At 38.2% G+C, this 19,196-nt stretch overlaps 2 protein-coding genes across 2 annotated transcripts in view; both read right to left on the reverse strand.

Annotated features, from left to right (window-relative positions):
* Window positions 1-3,041: 3,041 nt before the first annotated feature.
* LOC121933776 (vomeronasal type-2 receptor 26-like) lies at window positions 3,042-10,423 on the reverse strand. Its single transcript, XM_042473765.1, has 5 exons — window positions 9,965-10,423; window positions 7,632-7,859; window positions 6,661-6,787; window positions 3,939-4,809; window positions 3,042-3,147 (listed from the first exon to the last, which is right to left on the reverse strand). Exons 1-5 carry the CDS (start codon window positions 10,421-10,423, stop codon window positions 3,042-3,044), a joined length of 1,791 nt encoding a protein of 596 aa, XP_042329699.1.
* A 6,891-nt stretch (window positions 10,424-17,314) lies between these two features.
* LOC121933777 (vomeronasal type-2 receptor 26-like) overlaps window positions 17,315-19,196 on the reverse strand; it is a 9,695-nt gene continuing 7,813 nt past the window's right edge. The window contains exon 6 of the mRNA XM_042473766.1: window positions 17,315-18,210. Coding sequence (XP_042329700.1) covers window positions 17,315-18,210 — 896 coding nt within the window. The remainder of the gene's footprint in view (window positions 18,211-19,196) is intronic.

Genomic DNA, 19,196 nt, shown 5'->3' on the forward strand with positions numbered 1-19,196 from the left:
CTATGAGTTTATCGCACAGGGCTCCTGGCATGCAAATGGAATGGTACAAAAGAGGCTGGGAAGGGAATGGAATGGGTGGGGGATGCATTTTACCACACACCAGAACGACAACGACGACGACGGAAGTCCCTGTTCCGTTCCCCATTCATCCCAGATGGATGGGAAATGGAACGGAATCGAATGGGGACATCCGGCGGAATTCAGTGGCATTCTGGTGTGCTGTAAAATATGTCCCTCACCCGTTCCATTCCCTTCCTGTCCTCTTTTGTACCGTTCCATTTGGGTGCCAGGAGCCCTGTGTGATAAATTATCTAGTCTCCAGTCACAGTCCAACACTCAAACCACACTGGCTCTCTTCCATTTATGTACTCTATATGATCTATTTATTGGCCCACAGGTAAGGTCCATAGTTGAATAAAAGATGTTTCCTGCTTCATTTCTTGATCTAGGGAAGTAATAGTGCCACTCTATTCTGCTTTGGTCAGACCCCACCTGGAATATTGTGTCCAGTTTTTTATTCTGCTCTGCTTCCTATATTTGCATTCCAGTCACCTATGATGAACAAGAAATCCTGTTCTGGTGTGTTGTCAGTTTTTTGCTGAACTACACCATAGAATCTCTTGTAGAATCTCTTCCTCTGCCTCAGTGGTTGGTGCATAGACTTGGATTATGGTGATGTTTATTGATTTTCCCTGAAGTCTTACTTGACCTGATTTGATCCAACTTTGCATTATTTCCTTTGAGTGATTATGCCACATCTCTCTTCACTGTTAGTGCCACCCCATTTCTTCTTGCCTTTTTCATTTCCTGAATTGTATACTATATAGTTCTGTGTAAAACTGTTAAATTAACCATTTGTAAACCAGTTTGTAAGACTTTGCAGATGAATAGTGGAGTATAAATACCTGTACTCTAAAATCAATCAATCAATCAATCAATAATAAATCATTAATAATAGTTATCCGATTCAAAATGTTCCATTCCTGCCCATTTTAGCTCACTCATTTGTAGTATTGCTTTTTAAACATTCCATTTTCTTCTTTTACTATGTCTAGCTTCCCTTGACTCCTGCTTGTCACATTCTATGTTCCTATAACATGTGTAGTGCACCTTCGGACAGCCTTTCTTACTTTTGAAAATGTCTGATGTTTGACTCTCTCTCTCTCTTATTTTTTTTAAAAAAATATCTTTATTCAAAAGAAAATTCAAACATAAAAAACCATCCATACACATAAGATCCATACAAACATCCATATAGAACACCATCCAATCTAGATCTATTACTTAACATCAAGATGTTCTAACAACAAATTTAGGTATAAGCAGTATCTTTCAACTAAAAAAATTACTGTACATACTATTTAACCTCTAATTTTTCCTGAAGTTACACCCTTCCAACCCCTTCCTAAACCATCTTCATCGTCTTCAACTACTCCCACCTCCTCACTTTCTAATCATCTTTCTTACATTTGTGCATCCCACCCTTCTATCTTTCTCTTTCACTTCTCATTCTTCCTTCTACTTCTTCACTCTACCTTTCTCCTCTTCTCCTCTATCCTAACATCCTCCTTTCCATAATTTGGCATGCTCAGGATCTCTAACACTTCCCTTCATCTTACTCTTCTGTCTACACCTTGACTTCCTTCCTTGCCTTCTCCAGTTCCTTCATTAATTAAACATGACTTCCTAATCTACCATTTATAATTTTTACTCAGTCTCCAAATCTTTTGTTTATCCAAAATGTTTTCATCCCAAATTTCAATTCTAATATGTCTGATGATCTCATAATCGTCTCATGTGTTGGGAAATTTATAATTGCTATTAAGACCACTTCTTTTCAAGAAATTTTAAAACATCCTCTCTTAAACATGAGCCAACAGTGTGATGTGGCAGCTGCATCAATAAAGGTATAGTGCCTAGATCTATGGCCATAATAGTGCCACTCTTCTGCTTTGGTCAGACCTCACCTGGAATATTGCGTCCAGTTCTGGGTGCCACAATTCATAAAGGACATTGACAAGCTGGAGCGTATCCAGAGGAGGGTGACCAAAATGGTGAAAGGTCTGGAAACCATGCCCTATGAGGAGAGACCTAGGGAGCTGGGTATGTTTAGCCTGGAAAAGAGACGGTTAAGAAGAGATGTGATAGCCTTGTTTAAATATTTGAAGGGAGGTCACATTGAGGATGGAGCAAACTTGTTTTCTGCTGCTCCAGATAATAGGACTAAGAACAATGGATTCAAATTACAAGAATAGAGATTCCACCTCAACATTAGGAGGAACTTCCTGACAGTAAGAACTGTGACAGTAGAACATACATCCTCAGAGTGTAGTGGGGTCTTCTTCTTTAGAGGTCTTTGAACAGAGGCTGGATGGACATATGTTGTGGGTGCTTGGATTGCGAGTTCCTGCATGGTCAGGGATTGGACTGAATGGACCTTGAGATCTCTTCCTACTCTATGATTTTATTATTCTTATTAAGTTTTGTGCCCTTGTCTTCATCCATATCTGTAATGGCCTTATGTTCTATCCTTTTAGCTCTCTGTTTGAGTCCTGTCCCTACTCCTTGTTGCATCATAGGGTTTTGCCAGTGAGGGGTGACAAAACATAGGTGATCATGGTTGTTCAAAGATAGGGAAACAGGTATTCAACCTGTTCTGTTTGGCTTACACTCACCCTGAAATCTTAGTTCTGCAACTGTGGACCTCATTTCCACAGGAAACAAAGGCCCATTACAGATGGGCATATAGTACGCGTGGAGCGCGTACTAGGATTAGGAAGGGGCGTGACTTCTTCACGCCCCTAACCCTAGTACGCACTCTGCGAGTACAAAATAGTGGTTCCCGATACAGGCGGGGGGTGCCATGTTGACATCACGGTTGTGTAGTGTCCGGACGTCGCGCCATGGAAATAACGCGGCGAGTGAGCCATTGGCTCCTCACTGCATCACTTCCGTGGCACTAGAAGAAGCACCATTTTGGCGCCTCTTCTTAGCGGTGGCAGGAAGCCTTGGGGTTTGGCCGCTGGGGCTTCTCGCTGCTGCTAATGATGGCGCAGGCAGATTGCTGCTTTCCGGAGGTCTGTAACGCACCTAAGTTGACCCCTCTGTGCTCTCCTTCTGCGAGCAAAGACTTTTTTAAAATTTAGGTTGAATTTTGGTAACTAACTGGTTGCTGCAGGAGGGTCCTTCAATGGGAATGTATATGTCCTTGCTTTCACTGTTATATCTTAAAATTCTTCTTTTTTTTTTTTTTACTGTTTTAAATTAGTGCAGATTTTACTGGTATAGTTTATTTATTTTTAAATTTGGTTAAATTTTATTATTTATATATGTACATGTTTATTTATTTTAAGGGTTTATATCCTGCCTCTCTCCCACAATGAGATTCAATGGGATTCATTATTATTGTCTTTTATGCACGCTTTGCTAGTAACCTTTCTGGGGTTCCATGTTGACAGAAATCAATCAATCAATCTTCATTGATCCAGGTCACTGAAAATAATTTATATGCGAACAAACATCAACAAGTAGTAGAGAAGAATTCTAAAACTTTGAAAAAATAAGGACCAGTTTATGCAGTTTCTGGGAGGAAAAGGGAAGGGTAAAGAATGGGGTGCATATCAAAGCCAGGAGTGAAGAACTTTTCACTGTCAAAATATTGCAAACATAACAATATTCTATTTTTTAAACAGCAATATAAAACAAGGGGATGGGGACAGTTCCCCACTTTTGTTAAATGTAAAATTTGATTTTATCTTCCAAATTAATTTAAAAGCTAGGCACTTTAGGGAAAACTCTATATTGCTAAAGAGTGTGAAAGAAACATTGAAAAATATTCTGGTGCATAAATGCAAATAACCCAAAGATAAATAATTCTGAAGTGTACAATGGAGAGACACATTGTTCATATGTTCCTTATTATTATCTGTTTCCTATTCCTATTTAGTTCAGGTCTCATTACAATAATGTAACATTTAGGGAAAAAGATGCAAGTCAGCAAACCAGCACTGGAAGCTAAGATAGAAAAGATCTCCACAGCTGCTACATATTTCCCCTTGGTGCTCACATAGGATGGAACAAAGGATACCCAAACACTGCAAAAGACCAACATACTGAATGTGATGAACTTGGCTTCATTAAAACTATCTGGTAGTTTTCTGGCAAGGAATGCAACCATGAAACTGTTGACGGCCAGAAACCCCAGGTAGCCTAGGACACAATAAAACATAATCAGAGACCCCTCATTACATTCTGATACAATATATTCAGTTAATGAGTGAGTGTCAACATCTGGGAATGGAGGAAAGGTTGCCAGCCACCCAATACAAATGGCAACTTGCATAAGGGAACAAGACAGAACAATGGCACTAGAGAATCCCCTCCCAATCCACTTTCTTATCCTGCTTCTTGGTTTCTTGGCCATGAAAGCCAGAACCACTGTGATTGTTTTTGCCAAGATACAGGAAACGGCCACTGAGAAGACGGTGCCAAAAACAGTTTGTCGGAGGAGACATGTCAGTTGCCGAGGCTGGCCAATGAATAACAGTGCAGAAAGGAAGCAGAGCAGAAGAGTGGTGAGAAGAATGTATGTGAGATCCTGGTTGTTGGCTTTAACAATGGGAGTGTTGTGGTGCTTCATAAATGTCCCTAGAATCAGAGCTGTTACCACAGAAAAGAAAATAGAAGTGCACGTTAAACTAGTCCCCAATGGTTCTTTAAAAGACAAGAAACTTATCTCCTTGGGAATACATAAATCCTGTTTTTTGTTAGGATACATTTCGTCTGGGCAGTTATAACAGTCATTCATATCTGAAAAACAAGTGAAGAGGTTTCAATCTGGTGTTCATGTCGCAGGTGTTGGTAACTTATCATGAGCATTCATCTTGCAGAGCCCAAAGCTTATATAGTCCTATGACCGAATAATGAACTATTCTAGGGCAATCATATTAATGATCATGCCCCCATGCTGTGCCACCAACTATGATCCAACCTGGAACCAGGTGACCTGGAAACAGTAGTACATGCTTTCAACTGGACTTCCATAATGCCCTCTACATGGAGCTACCCTTGTACCTAACTTGGAATCTTCAGTTAATTCAAAACATGGCTGCCAGGTTGGTCACCAGAAAATCCAGACTATTTGAGGTCCAAACTATTTGAGAGACTGCATCTTGCCATATGAACCCGCTAAAGCCCTAAGATTTTCTCGGAAAAGCTTTCTCTTAGTCCTGCCATGATCCTAGGCTCGCTTGATGAGGACACGAAAGAGAGCCTTTTAGGTGGCTGCTTCCACTTTTTGGAGCTCCCTTCCACAGGAAGCTAGGTTGGCTCCTTCCTTGCATTTCACTGGCACACAAAAACATTTTTTATTTAAGCAGGCTTTTAAACATATAATAAGGAAAGGCTGGAGGTGTTTTTTTAATAAGGGGTGTGTGTTTTTAGTTATGATTTTAACTTTAATATATTTCTGTATTAATTTTATACCATTTTAACTAGATATTTTTAATTGTTTTTTAAGTTTTTATGGTGATGTTTTAAGAATGTTTTATCTTGTAAGCTGTCTTGGGTCCCTTTTTTCAGAGAAAGGCAGCATAGAAGTGAAATAAATAAATTCACCTTTTATTGTGGAATTTTGGGGAAATGTACAGATAGAAAATAAAAGATTTAAAACAATAAAATAGCTTATCATATTAAATCATATTAAATATAACAAGAAGTTAAAACAGCATTAAAAGCTGAAATAATTAAAAATAATATACAAATATGTTTAAAGTTAACAATCATAGAATCACAGAGTTGGAAGAGACCGCAAGGGCCATCCAGTCAATCCCTGCCTTGAAGGAAATCTAAATCAAAGCATCCCCGACTGATGGCCATCCAGCCTCTGGTTAAAGACTTCCAGGGAAGGAGACTCCACTACACTCCGAGGAAGGAGTTTGTTCCACTGTCAAATAGCCCTTACTGTCAGGAAGTTCCTCCTAATGTTGAGGTGGAATCTCTTTTCCTGGAGCTTTCATCCATTGCTCCGGGTCCTAGTATCTGGAGCAGCAGAAAACAAGCTACAGTAGCTCACTCCTCAATATGACATCCCTTCAAGTATTTAAACAGGGCTATCATATCACCCCTTAACAATGTCTGCTCCACCCTGCCACAGTGGAAAGTTATATTTGCCACTGTGGAATACGATATCTCAGATTGTGGTTGAGTCTCCTTTTGAGGTTTTTAAACAGAGGCTGAATGGTTTATGATTTTATTTACCCATTAGACTCATTCCACTTTAGCACATTCCCATTTAACCCAGCCATACCAAAATGTTCCTTTTTCTTCCAAAGGCTGAAGAAAAGTGATTTTCTATGTTCTATAAATTTGCTATGGGCCTGAACAGACAAGCCAAAATAAAGCTGCTTCGGGTCCCTTTGGAGGTATGCTGTTTAAATGACACACACATTTTAAGAGCCCAGAGGCTATGCCAAAGCTGCCCTCCAATCCTTAGGACTTGAGCATGGCTTTGGCGCAGCTTTTGGGCTCTTAGGATGCATGCATCATTTAAACAGCATACCTCCAAAGTGACCTGAAGCAGCTTTATTTTGGCCTGTCTGTTTGGGCCCTGTGTTTCATAAATTTGCTTCTCCTGATTACAGACTAAACAAACATTCTTACCTTCCTGGCTAGAAATCTTCCCCTTTGGACATGAGATGCAGGTATAGCAGCAAAATGGTTCCCCTTCCTTCAGTTGCTTTCTAGTACCTGGGCAGCATCTCTCTGTGCATAAAGACAACGGCTGTGTCTAATTCAGAAATAAAAAAGAAAAGAAAAATCTTGAGAATAATGGACTCAGGAACCTTTGCATGCAAGGGCCCTCTTCATTTTTTCTCTAAAGCCACATTTCTGTCACTCATCCACAGCTTTACCACTGATTAATACTAATACTAGAAATTCTCAAATGACTTCAGATAGTAGTCTATCAATATCTGAAAGGTCAGAGATTCACAATTCCTGATGTAGGTAAAATGAATCCTATCAGTACATGGCACATGCCATGTTGATCTATGGAGACCTATGAAGAAATGAGTAGCGATTAAATTAATACAACATCTTTTGAGATGCTTTAAAAATATTGACAAAAGTTATAAGTGTTTATAATTTTGGATCAAATCCATTGTTTCTGTTATTTTAAAATTGTTGAAATTTTTGTTCATAGAAAACTGGGTAGCAACCAAAAAAAAGTGAGATTCCATTCATAGCCAATATGCAGTAAGTTTTGTTTTGACTGAAACTTTTCACCAAGTTGGGCAGGTTATACAAGCTATATACAGGCCTTTTGTGGTCCTTGAAGGACCTCCCCATTTAAAAAAAAAATCAGCATGATTTGAGGGCCATTTGTACCCCAAAACCACACAGAAAGCCCCCCCCCCAAATGTGTGAAAATGTGAAAATATGGCTTTATAAGCACAGCTTTGCAAGATATTTCCTAGTAATTTATAACAAGTGTATAATTTCCCCCAGGAACTATTTCTTAGGCATCTTGAGATAAGATCAATCCACTGCAACTAATTTTACATGTCGGGAATGAGACTAAGCGCTTATTCGTGTATCAAAGATTTCCTAAACTGCTTGTGAGTGGATCCTACCTGGTTAAACCAGCCGTGCCATGTTATGGAATCCTCCCTGATGCTGAACATTTGTTCAGGTGACGTCCAGGGATCCACATGCCCAACTTTTACTCTATGGAATGACTGGTTGGAAGCAATGATCCAATTAATAACATCATATCCAGCAATAATCTTTCCATTCTGGTCAAAGGATATCTTGGCTCCAGCACTGTTGTTGAATGAGACACTTCTTAGAAAGTGGTGAAGCTAGATAAAAATGGATGAGGCATTTTAAAAAAAAAAAAAAGCTGAACACAAGACAAGAGTTTACTTTTTCCATCAAAAGTACATCCATATTTATTACTGTCATTAGTTTCTGTGGCTTTAGGGAACTTTCTTTTCCTTTTTCTACTCCTTGAAAATCTAATGCATGTATTCCCTTCTGCTGAAAACTATTTTTGTTTCCAAGATATCAAGGATATTGCATTATAATGTAATATTTTCTGCAGCTACATTCCACAAGAGAAGATAATTGGAAGTTTGTGTTTGCCCATTCTACTTTCCCCAGAATGTTATAGCACGATGTAATAGTAAATGCAATTTGGGAAAACAAAAGAGTTGGTATCTAAAATAGTAGTGAATGATACATTCACCTTCTTTCACATGAGACAACTCTCTTGCTACTGAAAGAATAGATAGGGATGGTATACATTTGTGCTGCTACACTCACAGATTTCCTTAAGAATATCTAGGAAGACAGACCTCTCTGAAGTTCGGCTTCCTTTGGAATGGGATCATTGGAAGATTTATAATGTTTTGAAATTGCTATATCAGCAGTGATTAAGACTTAGCAATAACGACACAAACTGCACTTGTTGGGCTAAAAGTGGCCACAACTTTTTCTTGGTCACAGTTGTAGAAGTGCGGCTCCAGCGTGAGTTCAGATCTAGGCATCTGTCAATCCACCTGCCAACTGATGGGAATGAATTACCCATTTCTCATCATCCTCCATCTGGATCTGGGCCTTATGCTAAAAATTGAACAAGAGTAAAGGTCTATAAGGATTCACAAAAATGACAAACAAAACCCCAAAACCACGAACAGAAATACAGAAGGAGGGAGGGAAGTAGGGAGGGAGGGGATGAAATTCTATGAGGGAAGTCCAGGGGACTGGCCCTTAGCCAGTTTGCACATTGGTTCCAAGCCTCAGCTTCAACTCTCCAGTCCCCTCTGCCCCACAAGCCAATAGGAAGACCCTGATTGTCAGGCTTTCCTGCCTTTCTCCAGAACCTGGGAAACAATACAGGCTTCTTCTGGGAAGAAGATCCCCATCAGTGGAGAAAATAGCTCCTGTTCGCTTCCTTATTGGGCCATAAATGGTGCATCCCTGGTAAGTTGGGGAACTCTTCCTCACTGCTCCTGATTGAGTCTGAAATAGTAAATGTTAGCCAGGCCTTAATCTCATCATGGTTAGACTATTGGAAAGTGCTGTATGTCTGTGGAGCATAGGGATTTCAAAATCTCATGGTATTAATTTCATTCTGTTTCTCCAAATCCAACCTGCATTCTTGTTCCTTTCTGGTTTCATTTTGGTTTGCAAGTAAAGTTGAACATTCACTGTATTTTTTAAAAAAACACAAAATAGATTTTTGTATACACAATGCACACATTTTTGTCTGCATTAATGCACAAAGTGGATTTGTGATTTAAATGGGATGAGACAGTACATCCTCTTGCTGAAATAAATTGCATGTTGAAGAAAAGTGTCCATTTATTTTCTTCCTAGTCATTTTTGGCCATTTGTCTGAGCTTTTCTTAGGAAAGGAGCCACATGCCCCTTTTTGCCAAATCTATTATATTAGTTCCCAATACGAATTCTTTTAAACCCCTCTTGTTCAAATCCATAATCGTACAGCATTGTCCATTTAAATTCCGTTATAATTAATTCATTTTGTAACATGTTAAGGATAAACTTTTAGCCAAATCAGTACATTTTGTTTACATTTTCAATTAAAAATGTACAAGACTTGTGATTATAGAGTTTAAACTAGGATCTAATAATAGAACAGAAAGATGCTGCAGATAGGATTTTCACTGGAGCAGGTTTGATTTGATGCATGCTGACACTGAATGAGCTGCAGATCATGAGGAGTACATGCATTTCCTCATAACAGTATCACAGTGATGATTGTGCTGAAGAAAGGATACCATTCAAATGGGAAAGATGGAATTAAACATTGATGATTTTAGCTGACAGAAGCAGGATGAAAGATTTAATGTCAAGGACATCAGCGATTTGAGACACGTTTCATTAAAGGGATTGAAACCTCTTCCAAACCCAAATTGTGGGTCACACAGACATAGTAGTCTACCTGTAAAAATGGATGATTCTGAAGTTGCATTCCCTTTCTTGCCAATATTGCTCTGTGTCGGGGTCTGGATGAAGAGAGGGCATGCAAAGCATGAGCAACAGCATAAACAGCATTGTAGACACTGTAGCTATGGCCAGTCATGCTCATTTCAAAATATGGAAGGGGAAGAGTCCCCAGCTTCTCTTTCCCTGTGCATATATTCTCCTGCACCTCTCTCACATCTGAATCTGGAAACACACATGCAAAGGCATGTTGCCAGAAGTCCCTGATAAAACCATCTTTTGTAGCACTGGAAGGGTTTCTGTCCACAACAAACTGGTGAAATCCTGGTACATTCTTGTTGTGAAATGTGAAGGCTATAGAACCATGGAATGTTTCTGCATCCCACGCTCTTTGATAGGACAATGAACTGAATTCCACTTGGGCTGTAATTATCCATACTTTGCCTTTGGGTGTCATTCTTCCATTATCTATATGATATATATATGACAACCATCTAAAAAATGGGAAGCAATATGATTCTCCATAGGCCAATAATACTGTGGCACTGCTGCTCATCAATTTATCATGTATTTCTCCCACTCGTGCCACCAGACTTCCAAGTTCAGTGAGAAAAGTTGGTAAAGGGATTCTTTCTATGAAGGCAAAACAGACACCTTTCTGGGAAAACAGTGGGGACACAGTTTGCAAAAATCTCTCTGCATTGAGCGAATCCATAACAGCTATTCCAATCCAGGTCCACCTGAAGTGCAGAAGCAAAGAAAGAATCCCCACATATTGAAGATCTTCTCCAGGAACCATCTGGTAGAAGGGAAGGCCTGGAGTTTTTTCATTTATTATTGGAGTAGGGCTGTATGTTAGCTAAAAAGACATTTGAAGGAGAAGTGGAGAAAATGTTCATAGCATTTACTAGGGATGCTGAGATTTTTTTTTATATGGCATTTTAAAGCAAACAGACCTGATCTACTCTTCCCACTGAGCTCATTATATGCAATGGTGTAGTAAAATGGTGTCCCTTGTATAAAATGCCAAAATCAAGGTTTGCTTTGGGAGGTGGTTTTTTTAAAAAATATTTCAAGTCATGGATGGTTAAATCCATGGATGTATAATCTGTGGATAGGAAGGGCCAAATGTACATATATGGATATTTTCTTCACCTGAAATAATTTTATTTGTCAGTCCAATTAATTCTTGGGCCATCTCTTTGCCAACTCAGTGGTTGTTTTAAAATAATCCATTTCCACCTGTCTGACACCTCGTGTTTTTTGTTTGTTTAAAATATGGCATGAACTGCAATGGTCACAGCATTATTATGGAAGGAAAGCATATAAATATTTTAATAGGCATGAAGCTTAGTAAATATCCCCAACCCTTCAGTGTGTGCACATAGCCATGGATATACATAATGCCTCACTATCTATTACACCAATGGAGAAGGCTTTTTAAGGCCTCTGCTATTGCATCAGTCAAAATGTAGATAATCTACAAGCTAGGATCCTTTCTTACAAATATTCCTGGAATGGGGTGGATGAAGGCCCTATTGAATCAGTCCCCAAAACATACTAGTAATTTACCTGTCAATTCAGACTTAATAAAGAAAAACAAACATTATCAAGAAACTTTTAAAATACTGATATGAATGTAAATGTGAAAGGTATTCAAGAAACTGAAGACATGCCTTCTTTTTTCAAGGCAATATATTTCCAATAAAAAAATATTGATACCACCACCACCACCACGTCAGTTATGCCTGAATCATATAGCATGCATTTGTCAGACTGGATAGCATACTCACACAAGATTAAAAGTCCATCTGATTATTTCTGATACCTTTATTTCCATCTCAACACCCCAGACTTCAAAATTGCACTTGGCAGGACAAAGCAATTGAAAATAACTAATGTTAAACATCTATATACTTATCCTACCTGTGTTATCTTGTAGATATCCAAGATAACTGCCATATCAAGGGAAGTATAGGAATCTAGCCCTCCAATTACTGCAGCCAGTTTATTCTTTATACCACAATGGTAATTTGGAGTAAAATTCTCCACAGTGTATATAAGTAGCATTATGGAAAGGTAGGTCCACTTTGAATTGTAATAATTGTCATAGATTTGGAAGCCCAAAGTGACATTGGGTAAGAGATGAGGATTTTCATTAATCTCTTCTACTGCAAAGGCCAAGGCCAAGATATGCTGATAGTTCTTAGGCATCACTCTAGAATGTCAATAGCATTTTTATCAGAGGAGCATTCCAAAAGCTTACACTTCTCATTCCTTCATGACTCATCATTTTAAATACTGTCATTTATTAAAAACATTCTCAGGAGACATTTTCAGTTCAAAGGGAGTGTAAAACAAAAGTAAAGCAAATAAGAGTTTACTTGTTTTAGTTTAAGACGTATGATTTTTGCATGGATGTAGGTAGAGATGGTAGCTTTTCAGTGGAAATCCGCTAAAGTGTTAATCAGATGAAATAGCATATTTGTGATATATCTGAAGCCAAGTCTCAGAAAGTTCAGAAGAAACAGCATATACTAGATGCTTAGAATATGAGAAGAAAGAGTTAATAGTAAATCATAATGCTACATATAAAATGGGATAGAATGAAATTTAAAATTCAAGGTAGATCTGACATGAGAAAAGGATGTTAAAGCCTTTGTGCGATCCATGTCGGGCCCACATGTAAGTGTGGTTTGGCCTTATGATTAAGGGGTACTATTAAATAATGCTGATGGATAATGCTGGTAGTGGTCAATATAATAATAAATAATAATAAAAATTTATTTATATACCGCTATTTCAAGGATCACAGCGGTGAACAATAAAAGATAGAACAGTTAAAACAACACGAGCCCCAAACCCCCACAGCTGATCATGATCATAATCATGATCATGATATTAGGGACATTCCTTAACTTACATTCATTGTTTTAGCTAGCATAAACCAATAAACCACTGTTCTAAGGATGGAGCTCTAGCACTGATCACTCCACTGCCAAAATATACAGAACAAAATAACAAGCAAAAGTAAAATCCTTACATAAGTTCTTCCAACAAAGGCACAGAGGGTTCTTGAATGAAATCTGTTACGTATGGAACAAAATTTCCATGAGAAGCAATGCCACCAATTATAATGTCTCCTGCCTGAAGGTATTTGTGTGGTGATAAGTGTGGATACCAGCCCCTGCACTTAACTGTGTGAGGCCAACATGTCATCTGGGGAAGTAGAATCATAAATAGGACCATTAACACCAGCATCCTGAGCACATGTGTAAATCTTCCCTCTGCACAGAGTCATCCTATTTCACTTACAGCACTGTTCCATTTACAATCTAAGTGCTTCTAAAAATTTGGATAATCTAGATGCTTGTTGCTGGAAATATTAATGATCATTGTTCATGCTGTTGTATACAGACAAATTTCTGCTTCTTACCCCTAGTTCTGATTCTTTTAGGGTATATTTATCTTATTCTCCCCAATTGTTCACAGGTTTCTCAGGTGGTAACTACAATGCCACAAGGAGCTTTGATGTTCAGCAACATTCATTACAGTCTTTATGATCCAGACCAAAATTGAGAATTCCTTGTGGAATTGTAGAAGAAAACATGTTTATCATATCTCTACAGAGGTTTTTTCTTTCATATAGCTGCATAGGAAAGGACTGTCAGATTGACATAACCACCAACAAAGAAAGCAAATCAGAAATACAAAACAACTGCCGGGAACTACAGAATAATTCGGTGTCTTTAGTGACAGGATTAATAACAGGATTAGTATGTTGTTGAATTGACCTCTGGAGACTGAATATATAAGAAAATGAATTTCTATCCCAGTACTTCCACAGTTTTAATGGAAGTCATAACTATGTGTCTCTAATCACACTATCACACATGTGTACATCCAGTTGATACATGAAATTCAGGATCTTGAATCTAGAACAAATAGGTATCACAAGCAAACTGTACCACCCACTTTCAGTGAGAAAAACAAGTAATGACACACAAATTAAACCTTGGGTCACAGAATATATCAAACTATAAAGGGATTAATATGCATATTTAATAGAAGAACATGGCTTAGTTTAGACACATCAAAGCTAGACTGGTAGAAAGAAAAGGAAAACATCTATATGTAAATTATACTGAATTAGGAAAGGAAAGTGTGAAAAAGAGAGAAAACCAAAGTAAAACTGTTTTTTCCTCTCCTGTTTCCAGCATTATTTTCTCTCTGTGATAATCCCTTCTCTTTACCGTATGAGCAAGCCTTCAAAGTATGTAACACACACACACACCTACCTCATGCAGGTTTACAACAATGTGGCAGAACCAGTCAAATTATGATAACAATAGGGATGGTGCAACCAAATTAGTTAAGATTTTTTTTCTTTTCATTTAGATACTTTGTCAGCAACAGAGGTCTACTCCTGTTCCAGATGGACTAGCCTCCCATCAGCCCCCCTCTCCGCATTATTTTGAAAGTCAAATTGTATCATGCCTAATAACTTAGTAATTTTACTTGAATGGTTTTCTTGAGTCTCAATTTTGCTTTGACACTGGATTGGGACAGTCAATAGAAATCCCACATAAGAAAACCTGAGACAGTGAATCTGCCAATCCAGATGAAGCCAGAGGGATCCAGAACACTATCTGTGAATCTGGGTCCGGAACAACATATTTGGAGGGTATAGTTTGGTTTAGGATGAATCCTGAAACCAGAAGCAAATTCAGTTGATTTGAACACATTTTGATGATGTCCAAATCAAAGCAGGATTCATCCAGTGTGGACCAAATGTGAATCTGAACATATGTGAACAAATGGAAAGCTATACAGCATAAAAATAAACCTGAATACAATGATAAATGTGTACCAGTAGGTTTTCATTGATATTGGGAATCTGTCACAATTCCATCCTTTGCATTCAAGGAACTATAATTTGTGTCATCTTCTCCTTAATGTGGGAGAAATTGAATATTTCTCTGCAGTATTCTCCAGAGAAAGGGGGAGATACTTCTCCAAGTGCTCTTTAGATGGTATTTGCTATTTTTTGTTTTTTAAACAAGCCAAATTTGTTTTGGCTTATGCATTTATTTCAATGGCCTACTTGAGAGGATATATAAAAATAAATAGAAATGACAAATTAAAAATCAAAAGGACAACACATAATTAATCACAACATCTATATAAAACATCATAATATATTAAAAGTTTTGTATATTGTTTAAAGTCTATTCATACCGATATATGAAATTAGCAGCAGAAATTTATAGAGCTGAAAAATTCATTTCATTTGGAGGACTGACAAAGAACTAAACTTAAGGTTTTTGTATCTGTATTTTACAGATGGTCAGAATGAAAGAGTGGGAGAAAAGGTGGTGAGATAGGCTTCAGAGATAGGCTTCAGGGAGATATGCAACCAGGCTAGGGGAGAAAATATACAGAATGACTTTACAATAGTGGGAGGAGGTTGAGTTCTTCATTTCTGCAACCTAAAATTTGAAGTCTAGATGACAAAACTGCAATTTCAAGCAATAGCAAGAGTCAAAATATACCCCGGCCTCTTTGCTACTGTAGCCTATAAATTCATTCATTTCAGAGGTATATCTGCAATAGACATAATGGCCATTGGGATTATGTTCTGTGAGTATGGCTGCAGTCAGCAAAGTTGTCCATGGATGTTTGCTTTTGTTCCTGGAAACAGCTGCTCACTAAAATGTCTGATTTTTTAATTTTAATTTATTGGTTCTTTTAAAGGAAACTGGGGCTTTTCTTAGCAACCTGTAATGTTTTGAAGTAATTATCAATGGTGTTGGTTGGTGTTGTTGTTATTTTTAAATGAAACTCTGTAAGCCATTGGTGATATGATTAAAGGTGAGAGACAAATTAAGATGTTTGAAGTATGGCCTGGTTTCGGTTGTTTGGTTGTTTTGTAGTTCAGAATGTGGCTTTTGGGATGCCTTGTGTAAACCTTGTGCCACCGCATCATGTGGACATCCTCTGTCAACTAACTGTTCAGTCAATATACGGGTTTCCTTGCTGAAGTCATTTTTATTAGAATAGTTTCTCTTCAATCGGAGAAACTGTCCATAGGGGAGATTGCATCTAAGTGATCTGGAATGAGAGATGTTAAATCTAAAATGGGTGTTCACATCTCTAAGTTTTCTATACAGGGAGACTTGTGAGATGGTTTCAGTTAATTTCTTGATGATGAACCCCACAGTGATACTAATATTACATTCAAGTATGTCTTCAATCATTTCATATGTCATTATCTCAGATGGGGGAAAGGTTGCAAGTCAAATGCCCCAAGGAATTGTCTATTCTCTTCCCCATTTCCTCATCCAGTATCCTAGTTTCTTAGCTATGAAAGGCAAACTACTGTGATGCTTTTTCCAACACAGACAGGACAGACCCTGAAATGGAAATGCCAACACCAGTTTGTCAGAAGAGACCTGCCATGTTCTCAAAGTGGCCAAAGAACAATAGTGCAAAAGGACTACTGTTATGTGTCTAGTTTGTATCTCATTGTTGTGTCTGTCGTTCATACAGTATCTAGAGACACAATGATATGCCAAGCTTATAATCTAACCATATAAGAACACAAAGAGTTGAAATGGTCAACATATGTTTATTTATGAAATACAGCAACTAGCTCACATGACTATCTAACAAATAATAAACAATGGTTCTAACAAGCTACCATGACATCTTATCTTATTCACTAAGGCCCAATACAGACAGGTGGCCTCAATAAAGAAAGCACAAGGTTATATATTTCAAAATATTTTAAAACATTATCTCATTCTCGTGACCCCTGGTGTAAAGCCTACCATGGGGGGGGGGGGGGCTAATCCCAATGGCTCTTAGATTCTGAAAAATGTATTAAAGAAAAATTATGCAAGCCATCCTCTGAATTAATTTTCCACTTTCATTACATGTATGCCCAGCCTTTCTCCCATCCAGAACCAAATCACTTTCACAACAGCAAACGATCAACTTCCTATCCTTGTTCTGTCTCCTGTTAATATCAGTGGCCAAAGCTCCCAAAGTAACTCAGCTAAATGCATTCAATCCAGCCCTCCTTTAACACTCTGCTAAATAACCTGTAGCTTACAATTGTTGCTGAATAAAGAGCAGTAAATGGCCCCAAGGCTCCAACATTTCCAAGAGTTTCATATCTCTAATATGCCAAATGTATAATTCACTCTTTCCATTCTACTCCTACTCTCAATCATTCTTCCAATCATTCCCTTTTTACAAATATAATTTAGCCATACATGGATCATATCTAGTAGGCCAGCTGTATCAAAGCACACAGCAACTTAACAATCTTCAGATTAATTTGTATTTATCTTCTGATTAATTGCTCTTTTTTATTCAGTTTGGGTCTCAACACAATAATGTAACATTTTGGTGCAAAGATGCAAGCAAGCAATCCAGCACTTGAGGCTAAGATTGAGAAGGTCTCCACAGCTACCATGTATTTTCCCTTGGCGCTCACATAGGTTGGGATAAAGGATATCCAAACACTGCAAAAGACTAACATACTGAATGTGATTAACTTTGTTTCATTGAAACCTCCAGGTAAATTCCTTGCAAAGAAAGCCACAGAGAAGCTGACAATGGCTAGGAAGCCCATATAACTCAGATCACAGTAAAACATAGTAACAGAACCTTCATTACATTCCAGTACAATTTCTTCTGCCATTGAGTGCATGTCAACATCTGGAAATGGTGGAGAAGTCCCCAACCACACCAAACAAATACTTGTTTGAATAAGGGAACAAGCAATAACAATGGAATAAGTCAATCTCTTTCCTATCCATTTCCTCATCCCAGATCCTGGTTTGGTAGCCATGAAAGCGAGAATCACAGTGATAGTTTTTGCCAACACAGAAGAAATAGCCACTGAGAAGTTGATACCAAAAGCAGTTTGCCGAAGGAGACATGTCACCTTTTCAGGCTGGCCAATGAACAGCAAGGCACAGGGGAAGCATAGTAGTAGGGAGACAAGGAGAAGATAGGTGAGGTCCCTGTTGTTGGCTTTCACAATGGGAGTATTGTGGTGCTTCATAAATGTTCCTAGCACCAAAGCTGTGATCAAGGTAAAGGCAAGAGCAAAAGATGTTAAACCAATTCCTAATGGTTCTTCAAAAGACAAGAAGCTTTTTTCCTTGTGGATACAGAAATCTCGTTTTTTGTTTGGATGTTTTTCCTTGGTACACGTATAGCAGTCATTCATGTCTGAAAAAGAAGAGATGCAGAATCAGTCTGAAAGACTTGCCAGAGATGTCACTAATCTACATATTATTACTGTCTTCCCTGACATTGATTGAGGTGATATGAGTACTTGTTCTTCTTACAGACAAAATCAAACCTGAGGGTTAAATAAGAAATATGCAGTTTTAAAGTTTTAAGTAAAGTAAACATCTTTGGCCTTGATTCAGATCAAGATGATGGCACACTGAAGGGAGAGGTTTATACACACACACGAAAAATACATAATAAAAGCAATCCCTTCCCGTTCCCTGTAGAGGGACTTTATAAGATTACAAACAGATACAAATAAATTCATCTCATTTTTGCTGATGAATGATGGCTGACATTGGAAACAATAACAAATGAGGGAAGTGAAGGTTTAAACTTCCACTACACATACTCCATGGATCTGATCTAATCAGTGGCTGAACATTATTCTTTTAATCATAAAGTATACATGGATCTTAAACCATATGCTCTGGGTGAAATCCTATTGACTAGCATAACTGTAATATTATGGATGGCAGTAGTGATGCAGGGAGTAGCATGAAGGTGAGGGTAAAATGGCTGCAGGCACTACCCTGAGGCAGTGTGTGTGTGTGTGTATGTTTGTGTGGCAGTGTGTCATTTCTATCACCTATACACCTGTCCTGCTTACTTCTGAGTAGCCCAGCTTTGCTTTCCCCCAGTCACCAACACACACTACTCCAGAAAGTGTCTTACATTGCTATAATGGATCATTACACCAACATAAGTCACCAACCAGATTTAAGCCTCTTTATTAAAGAGATCTAGTGCTAGCCCTGTCGGTGCAGTGGTTAAATGCCAGTACATATTCTGAGTTCGATCCCAGGGAAGGTTCCAGGGTTGACTCAGCCATGCATCCTTCCGTAGGCCACTAAAATGAGTACCCAGTTTGATGCGGGCAATTAGCTTACACATTGAAAACCACTAAGGGAGTGCTTAAGTGC

This window comes from Sceloporus undulatus, chromosome 6, assembly GCF_019175285.1.
Source record: "Sceloporus undulatus isolate JIND9_A2432 ecotype Alabama chromosome 6, SceUnd_v1.1, whole genome shotgun sequence".
Classification (NCBI taxonomy): Eukaryota; Metazoa; Chordata; class Lepidosauria; order Squamata; family Phrynosomatidae; genus Sceloporus; species Sceloporus undulatus.